This window comes from Notothenia coriiceps, unplaced genomic scaffold (assembly GCF_000735185.1).
Source record: "Notothenia coriiceps isolate Sejong01 unplaced genomic scaffold, NC01 NC01_scaffold00024667, whole genome shotgun sequence".
NCBI lineage: Eukaryota > Metazoa > Chordata > Actinopteri > Perciformes > Nototheniidae > Notothenia > Notothenia coriiceps.
Genome location: NW_011357368.1, coordinates 465446 through 475675, shown reverse-complemented (window position 1 = coordinate 475675; position 10230 = coordinate 465446). Strand labels below are relative to the sequence as shown.

Below are 10230 nucleotides of genomic sequence, written 5' to 3'. Positions count from 1 at the left end.
TGGTATTCCCCCAAAGAGAAAGTGGGTGGACACAGGACAGGAGGCGGAGGAGCGAACCAGTGGCTGGGGTGTCCAACTCTATCAGTTGAAAGAGCGGCCCTAAAGAAAATAAAGGCCCCGACCAGGAGCCGACCACGGAATTCCTCATCAGGACGCCGGGACTGTTTCCGGGCCACCTCTTAACACAAGAGCCACTCCAAGAAGCAGCATTAAGCGTAGGTGTGTGTGTGCTGGTCGCTGTGCTGGTGTGCCTGCTGCTCGTGTGCTGTGTGGTGGTGTCGTGTGGTGTGTTTGTGCTGTGTGTGTGGTTGGAGGCGGGTGGCGTGTGTTTGTGCTGGCTGTGTGTGTGTGTGGCTGCTGGTGCTGGTGGGTGTGATGTGTGAGTGGTGTGTGGTGGTGTGTGCGTGCTGTGTGTGTGCCGGTGCTGGTGTGTGTGTGTGTGTGTGTGTGGTGCAGTTGCTTGTGTGATTCAGTGTCTACGCCTGTTTGTCTGCGTGTTAGTAAATTAATGTGTCTTTGTGCACTGGGCTGAGATAAAGCTCTTCACTGGCTAAGAGAACAAATGGGAGTAAAATGTAAGCACAAGGAAGATCAAAGCCAAATGTGATTAATGAGAATTTTACTCCCTGAATGATAACAATAAAAGCCTCCACGACACACACACACACACACACACACACACACACACACACACACACACACACACACACACACACACACACACACACACACACACACACACACACACACACACACACACAGTATTCTTGTGTACGTAGTTTGTGCTGTGACCAGGCCAGGCCACCTGCGGGGGAATTTGGGGCGGGGTGGCGTTCTGTTAGAAGACAGGAAGAGGGAGAGAGAGGCATGTTGTTGTGAGGCAGTAGAAGGGAAATGGGGTACAATGTGTTAGTCCTTGTTAAAAATCGGATTATTTTCTGCAGCTTGTCGGCATCATGACTCACTGACTATCACTCCCTGAAAAATGTCACAATATTTTACATTTTTGTCAGTAATGAGCAGAGTAACACATTTACTGCTTCATGGAATAATATATTTTTTCAAGCAGTCGTTTCGCATCACGATAAAATACCTCAAATTGACAGGCTCATTAAAAACTGGGGAAAGCAGACCCCCCAAAATTGGCTTTTAACATTTGTACTGCCCATGTTTCTATTTTTTTCTTAGAGACGATCTGGTGCATGACCAGCAGCTCATTTGTGTTTCTGTTTTTGATCTTTTCTCACCACAATGTGATCCTGTTTAGTTTAAAAAGGTGATCAGAAGGAAGTTCTTACCACAGCCATTCCATTTGTATCACAATTACTCTTAATCCTCTTACTCTACTTCAGATTACAGCGACTTTAGTTTGTCTAAGTGGCTTCCACTGTGATGTTATTGAGCAAAACATTTGCCTGTAAAACCTCTTAATCATTTACATGAAAGGTGAGTAAAAGTTGGACGCCAATTGAGGTTATAGGACATAAAAAAGGATGACTATTGCATTGAGTTAATGCCCCCAGGGAATAATAAATGAAGTAAAAATAATGTGTTTTAAATTAGCTATGAGTATTGACTTGCTTGAGGGGGTGAAATAAAACACAACTCCTGTGGTGGGAAACAGGGAAGAAATGACTGCATGCTGCGACGAGAGAACCCAAATGTTGTTCTGAAAGGGAATTCAAGGCAAGAGACAATTGGGAAGAAGCCAGTGATAACATTTTGAAATGATGAGAGAAATGAGGTGGAGTAAGGTTAGATTGGGAGCAAATGGACGGGAGGTCATCAATTGTGGTGACGGTCATTGGCAGATATATGGTTCTAACCACGCTAAGAAGCGTGAGAGGGAGCAGAAGAGCAGCTGGAGGAAGGGAAAGTGATGGAAAGGTGCGAGCAAGTGAAATAAGGGAAATGGGACAGGAGTAGAGTGGTAGAGACAGCGGGCGGGAAAGAGATAATGGGGAAACCAGCTCCAGGAGTAACAGGGGACGAGCGTACATCAAACAGCTTCACCTCAAGTATACCTGTCAGAGAGCTGTCATTGTTAAGGCCGCTCCAGCTGTGCTCTGCACTTTCCCTGATCCCAGGCCTGTCAAATATGCCATGTTAGATCAGAAGGGAGTTCTTCTCTGCCCTACACCTGATCCCAGATCTGTCAAAGCTCTGCCATCCCAGATCACAGGGCCTCAGATCACGTGGTTTGAGCGACTCTTTGAGTGTGGATCCATGCTCTTGATGCTATTTGTTGTGTTTACCTGATTGCCAAATCTGTCAAAGAATCTTTGCTCTTAAGGTAATCTAATATGATTTTCCGGATACAGGAAGTCTGACCTTAAACGCAGCTTAATGGTTTATGGTCCAAGAGGGAGACCCCATAATTTTATGGAACAGGATGATGTTTGGCAGCCATCTTTCTTTCAGTTTTAGGAAGAGGAGTTTTGAGCACGTTGCTTTTTCTGTCACTGACTTTCACCATCACTCACTCTGGCTTCCTCTCCCTGAATCTCTATCCCCACTCCACTCTCTCTCGCCAACATTTTCCACACAAGCTAAGCGATGGATAGGAAGGTAATCAAATATTCATGGTTTGAAACTCGGATTAGTAATGCTGTGTAAATGAGGCCATTTAAAAGTCTGTTTTATTCATTTTATCTGGGTTAGGCTTGCATACACACATCTTGTGCACGCACACGCACACACACGCACACGCACACACACACACACACACACACACACACACACCACAGACCCAACACCGCATACTGCCAGTGCAAGCTCTCACTCTTCACCATATCGTTGACAGTGCCGCAGCTATTTGAACAGGTATCTAGAGACAGCGTGATGGGTTCTGTGCTCTGTATGCAAATGTGAAAGTTGAAGTGTTTTAGAACAAATGGAAGTGAAGAGGTGGGGGGTTGTAAAGCTGAATGTGCAGAATGGCATCAATTCCACCCAGAGAACGCAGACTCAGGAGAAAAATGTACGGAGCGATCAATGGATGTTATTGGGAGGCCTTCAATCGCTGCTCCGGCTCTATTATTCATGTCTTTCTTCTTCTCAATATACCGTGGCACTCCTTTGATAAATAACCCAGTTTCTTGCCCATTGATTCTCAAGGATGTTGGGCTTTACAACAAAGTCAAGAGTAGGAGGTTTCATTTCTATTTCTCAATGTCAAAACATCCCTGGGAATGTGTGTTCATTTGCAATTCAGCTTATAAAGCACAAAGGGTTGATGACATGAACAGCAAAGCAGTGTGAGCTCCACGTGAGTGCAGGAGCTGCTCCATGTCGGCGCACAAATCCTCCGGCAAAACAATCTCGCCCCCTAATCCTGCTCAGAGTCATGCAGCTCCCATTCAAACAAACCAAATCCATCTGTAATCACACACCTGTAGTTGCATGTTCCTTTCTTATCATAGTTGTTTCTCACCGAGTTTCTCTCTTTAAATATTCCTTTCAGGTCACCATGAGTCTTCCGGCCCTCAGCCCTGCAGCATCGGTGGAGGCTCTTGCCCCGCCATGTGTACCTGCAGCAACAACATCGTGGACTGCAGAGGGAAAGGTCTCACCGCCATCCCAGCCAACCTGCCCGACACCATGGCTGAGATGTAAGCACGATACCTGTTTTCTTTAGCCGTTTTTAGACCTGAAAACAGATGCACAGTTCTATTTGTCCCAATGATAGACACACTAAATTAATCAATTATTTGATTGAAACGTTCTGGCTCCTCATTTACAGTATGTGGCATGGAGAAGAATGTGTGAAACTTTGCTGAAATAATTTGCGACTTTTTAGAAAAAAATCTTTAACTGTGAAGCAGCTGTGGGTACATTATAAAGAGTTGACATTGTCACCAACTCTTAAGTTATAGTTGTTTAGATCTTTTTTTGTTACTAGATCAGTCAGAAACTTTGCAACGTGCAATTACAGCTCCATCAAAGGGAAGTTAAATGGAAGGAAGATTTTGCATCATGTAATACCATCAAAACTATTCACCCTTCCCAATAGGATATGACAATAAAATGGCAGACAAATCTATACTTTTTTTTAACAATGAACATTTACATTATTCAATCATGTAAAGCTCAGTTTTGATCCTTTTTGGGGGGCAGATAACCCTCAGAACTAGACAGCACTTTCATATTAAGGAACTTTAGATTCCAGTGGAACCTGAGCAGCAGAGCTAAATGAATGAGATGCAGGGACATCCACAGCTGCGTTGTTCTGTGAAGCATGGTTCTGCCGGGCAATCTTTTTGCAAGTGTGTGCATTAAAGATGTAAATGGGTTTCCAAATATATATCTCTCCGTCTGTGTAAGCTCATGCCTGGGTTTAACATGGCTGAGAAGATTTAAACATGCATGTTTTATGTACGTATGTTGTTCCAGCTTGCTTTTCTCACTATGCATCACCTGGCAGCGAGGCATCCATCAATTAGCTGTACAGTGTGAGCGACGCACGCAGACTAAAGCAGACTTAAGACTGCTGCTACATGCTCTTATCAGCTCAGATGGCTGTGAACCACATGTGTGCGCTTTCCCTCCGTCAGTTTATCAGTCCTTCAACATCTGTCTGAGCATTAACTGTTTACGCCCCACATGCTATCAGCGTACCATAATTCCCCGGGAATGCACGGCTAGACTTTTCAAGGTAGTGCTTTTACTGCCTTTATCGGGGGGTTTAATGCGCCCGGCAGAAGTCGGCATGAAATAGTACAGCGGTTATAACTTATAAGCTTTATGCACATTGAGGAAAGGGAGGATATAGGGAAGGGCGGCAGTCAGATTGCATGATCTTCCAAGGACCATGTGTGTAGTTCAGAGGACACAGCAAGTTTCTAGGTCTCCTCCTCCCCATGGGGTCTGTTTATAAATACCCAGTTATAAGGGAGTCACAGATCCCATGTTCCCCAACAACCCTGACCCATTTCTAGAGCAGTGGTGTGCTGGATTTCGAAATGTGGACGTATGGTGCACACTTCTGTGTGTTCTTGTCTGATTAAATGACCACCCAAAAACACTGGGGTATTTCAGACCATTTCAAGTCTTCGCACACGCTGCGTATTGACTTTTGAGATGTAAATAATTCAACTTCACCATTGCCTCTCAGTTTGTGCCATGTTTTAAGGTTTGTAGACTTCCTTGGCGTGCCCTCCAGTTGTAAAGTGGAGTATCTCGTGGAGACTGATGTGATCTATGAGCCCAATAACCAGGGAGCAGCAGTAATGGGAGAACAGGGAGATGGCTGAAAGATAGCTCCAGCATGCACAGGTTTTATAGACAGTAGATTCTCTCGGCACAGCAGATGAGTAAAGACATTTTAAATGTCTCCATGCCCTTCAGATCTAATTGGTGCCTAACCACGTCCTGCTAATAAACTCTACTATGTTCTGATTCATGGTTTACAAGACCAGGGAAACACTGGCTTTGAACATGCACATTCCTTCTGTCCTGCCCATCAGCGCATTACCGTACAGGTTGTATTCCCACATCACTTTTCCTTCACTATTTCTCCTCCTCTCTTGATTTCTTTTCCTCCTCCACATTTCTCTCCGTCTTTCCCTGCTTGCCAAAGCACCACAGGCAGGTTTGAGGAGGCAGATCAGCAGTGAAGGAATAAAGGCATGAGGCGGGGACTCCGCTCAGTAATTTGGTGCAGCAGGTTGGATCTGTGCTTGAAGTTCATTATAAAATCAGTTTCAATTACAGCAAGGCGGGCTGCTGGGTATCAAGGCCAGCCTAATGCCTTGTTAATGAGGCACTAGGAAACTCACATACACACACAAACACACACATGCTGCTCTCATTACGTAAAAATCGGAGAACGGCAACCTCCATGCCCTGGTCTCCCCTAATGAATGCCAGTGTTGTGTTTATGGCTGTGGGGATGTGAGCTGGTTTCTGTACTCCTCTCTTGTGAGACCAGGCCCAGTTAGCCTAAACACTACCACAACAGATTATTATGCACCATAGTCTGCAATGACTGAACTCTGCCATAAAAATGCACCCCCCCTCTCCCCACTCCTTTCATCCACTGCTGCGGTCCTGCCATCCATTTCTGACTCACGCACGCATTGGGTGAATACCCAAAGGCGTAATGTGTTTCCCCTTAATGAAAACCATGCTCAGACCCTAATGAAAAGGATGAGGAGCATTGATTGGGCTGACACAAACACCAGCTCAGAGACACACACAGACACACAAACAAATGTCCTGCCTGACAAATGGGATAGGAATCATTGATTGTCCGTCTGAAGGCGACTCTGAGAGATTGTTTCTTTTTTCTCTGGTGATTGGACAAAGCAGCTCCTTTGTTGATTGGAGGGATTAAGTCGCTTGCACATATCGATCTGCTAGCAGCCACAACGCTTTGGCTAAAAAGTTGTCAAACAGCATTGTGTGCCCTTGTCTGGCTCGGAGGGTTTTGTTATATGCTGACACACACACACAGCTTGTAGATGCTGAAACACATGCAGACATTATGAAGAGTGCCAGACTGGTTTGAACCGGGCAGACAGACTGGTTGATGAGAGAAGGCGCTAAAGCCACTTGGCCCAGCACTCTGCCGCATGGTGAGGGCAGAGGAACCACAGCGCTGTCACTTAGCTGTAAATCCACAGACACACTGGAACAGGCAGACAAAAACAGACGGAGAGAGCATGCACACCGCAGGAATCTGTGGTCTGGAATCACTGCTATCCTAAGAATGTCAATTACGCTCCTATATCGCTCCATAAATGTAGGCTACTTCTTTGAAGGGTAAAGAGTCCTGATTGAAAAATGTGGAAACTCAAAACTGTTAAGTGGCTGCGGTGAATGTGTAACAAAACATTTACCCCCCATAAACAGACATAAACAGCAGCCAACAGGCATGTAATAAGTCTTTCTCTAGTAGAATAATTAAATTATTTGGAAATGGTCATGAACCAATAAATTACACACTTAAGAGAGTGACGGTTAAAACTATCAACTACATTCAGTTTCCAATAAGTGTTTTAAATATTTCTCATTTTCCCTGTGGTAACAAATAGCGTTTTAATTATCTTTTAGATTCTGTTTTCCTCTGGTCTACCAAATCTCGCATAGGCCCATGCCTCCTGTTCTGCCGCCAGTTCCTCTGCATGGTCCGGACAACCAGACTGGCCCACAGCTGGCTCCCTCCAGGCCCTGCTAAGCCTTGTTAAGGATAGTTTTAAAAGCTGTGAAGTGACCTGCAGATAAACAGCCCTCTGCCAGATTCACCAGGGAATTGCTCTGGGACTGAGCTGGGTCCTAAGTAGCAGCCGGCCAGAAACACACAGACATGCCCACACTAATGGGGTTGAGGGATGTCTGGTTCCCCGGGACCATCTGACACTGATTAGAGTTTGTGACTGTTCTGTTTTAAACGACCAATTGTATGTATGTCTCTGTGTTCATTTCGTTCCTTGACAGTTTTTTTATGGTGGGATTTTGTCCGACATTTTCCTTGTCAACGTTTTGCCTCAGCAGCCCTCTGGCTCACAGGAAAGAGTAAACTAGAAAAGTCATATTTCAACGCAATGCAAAGGTTTCAGCGGACACTTTGCAGACACCCAGAGGATAAAAACAAATTTCACAAGAACAAGTGAGGTCATTATTGATTTCATGATATCATATGAGAACATTAGTGCTGGAAACTGTAAATGTTATACTAAAAAGAAATATGACTTAAGTTGAAGGCCTTAACACCCTCTCACAAATCGAGACGGAGCCTTTTCCCCTCCAGTCCTTTTCCACAGCACTTTAGTATTCAGACTGTTTATTGGTTCTGAGGATGTTATGACTCCAACATGCCTGGACCTATTACAGCTGGGAAATAGATCTCCGTTAATATAATCAGGCCAATCACCAAAGGTCAGAGGTAATGGGAGGATTACTCAACTTTGTTACCATGGAGAAGTCTATTGTTGGTTAACTGATGGTATCTTTTTCTTTTCTCCTCTTCTCCTCTTCTCCTCTTTTCTCCAGACGTCTGGAGCAGAATGGGATTAAGTCTGTTCCTCCCGGAGCCTTCTCTCCCTACAAGAAGCTGCGTAGGATGTAAACAGGGGTGTCCTATTGGGTGATTCCGGACACACGGAAGTGACACAAATCAACACAACACACAGCCACACCACACACACAGCACACACAACAACCACACACACACCAACACACCAACACCACAACAGGTCCACAAAGCGCCACACACACACACACACACACACACCACACACACACACACACACACACACACACACACACCTCTCTTATTTTAGGTTGCTCATTTACTTCCTTGTTCCCCCTACTGCTTTGCTCTCTTTCTGTCTACCTCTCCCTCTCACATTACCTGAATACACCTGACTTGAGGTCAGCTGACCATGGAAACTTCCGTTTTAGTAGCTTACACCACTTCCTCTTCCCTATAAAAGAAGTAAACCCCCTTGGTCCAGTTTATTCATGCGGTAACAGAAAAAAACGTTTCCTGACTCCAAAAAGACCTTTGTCTTTTTACACCGCTTCCTCTCGGTTAGACGTGGCCACACCACAGACATTTGAGTCTGTGACCACACAAACACACACACGGCCACACTCGCAATGACGTAGGGTTTAGCATATTCCTTCGCCAAGTACACCATCCCGTAGGATTTGACCCTGTGCTCACTTCTTTTTACACATACCAACCATAAATGTCCCCTCTCCTCCGTGTGTCGTACCAGCCCTCTCCCTACGAGGTATTGAGGTGTTTATTTAACATATTGTTTATTGTTTGTGTGTTTTACGGGATTTATATTGAAATTCGAAACTGTATTAGTACTGAATGTTATTTGTATAAAAAAGTTCTTATTAATGGCACACCCTGGGCTCCTCTATTGATGTAGATAAATATGACAATTCTGTATGTATCACTTGTAGTTCGTCTCAGACTTGGGTAATCGCCACCTTGTATGACATCCACAGTACTACACCTTACGACAGATTGGTGGTCACACAATACCCCCACAACCTGGTGTCCTCTCCGGGCCGTCACTCCCGTGGTGACGGTCGACTTAGTTGGTCTCCCCTGCCTCCCAGTTGTGTCTGTACACCGGTACGTAACAACAACGATTTACGTCTAAAGTCGTCGTCGTTGTCATCGGTCAAGGTACAGACGAAATGAATCGATTCCGTGACTTGCAAAAACACTCGGTATTTTGGACTGTTTCTTATTTCTATTAAGTTGTTTGCGAATTTCTTCTTGTCGTTTCAACGGCATTTTGACTATATGAATTAAATTCTATACCTCAAATTCTTATTCTAATCGTAAAAGTACGCTAGTATCAAAAACACGGTGTTTGTAATTGAAAATTGTCAAACACAAATATACCTACCACAACAGTTAGACCAATCGACGGTTACCTGGACCAAAAAATATAAGATACTTTTAGGTTTTCCAAACCAGTATCATAAGTCATTCTATCATTCAAATGGAACAACATCGGTCATTGTGTAAAAGTTTTCATTGGATTTGTAAATAAATCAAATTCACAAAAAAAAAGGAAAAGTTCTATCCTGTATCTTTGTACTAAAGTTACTCTTTCGTTCAAAGGAGTCCTCAAGTCGGTAACAGTCGTATATAATGGAGTAACCTGTAGTTTTTGACAGGGACTCAACCTAAATATTTCGTCTCTCCCTTAGGAATTTTCTTCACGTCTCTTTGAGGGCACTGCGAGTCAAAGAGGGACGACGATACAGCCAGTCGGACCACCACAACCTCCGACACCCAAACCGGCTGACCACACAACGACCGAACCAACTGGTCTTGTCGACCACTTTTTTGGTGAGTAGATGGTCGGACTACGACAAGCGAGGGTTCTCTCTCGCTCCGGAGTAAAGGTCGTGTGAGAGGCAGGGGAGTAGTAGGAGGGTCGGCGTCAAAATGTCACACCGGGTGCGTCGTGTTGTGTGTTGTGTCTGACAAACCTGGTTGTGATCGGTCCCCCTTTATGGTCATGCCGTCGTACTTTCATACTCTTGACAATAATACCGAAGTACAACGTAGACTCACGGACGACAAAGGGTACGGTGGGGTTCAGATCTTGTCCTTTATACAAGAGAGCGCGTCTTTTTTGATTTATGAAGTACCGAGAGTTCCTCACCTTTTCTCTCGGTTAACAAGCGGAAGAAAAAGGGCGGGAGTTGAAGAACAAGAGCAGACATTAATTAAAATCGGGACTCACTCAGATT

At 44.6% G+C, this 10230-nt stretch overlaps 1 protein-coding gene across 1 annotated transcript in view; it reads left to right on the top strand.

The window, feature by feature from the left end:
* slit1a (slit homolog 1a (Drosophila)) overlaps positions 1-10230 on the top strand; it is a 39024-nt gene that overhangs the window by 4261 nt on the left and 24533 nt on the right. Inside the window, exons 5-7 of the mRNA XM_010782709.1 lie at positions 3464-3611; positions 7993-8064; positions 8920-9041. Coding sequence (XP_010781011.1) covers positions 3464-3611; positions 7993-8064; positions 8920-9041 — 342 coding nt within the window. The remainder of the gene's footprint in view (positions 1-3463; positions 3612-7992; positions 8065-8919; positions 9042-10230) is intronic.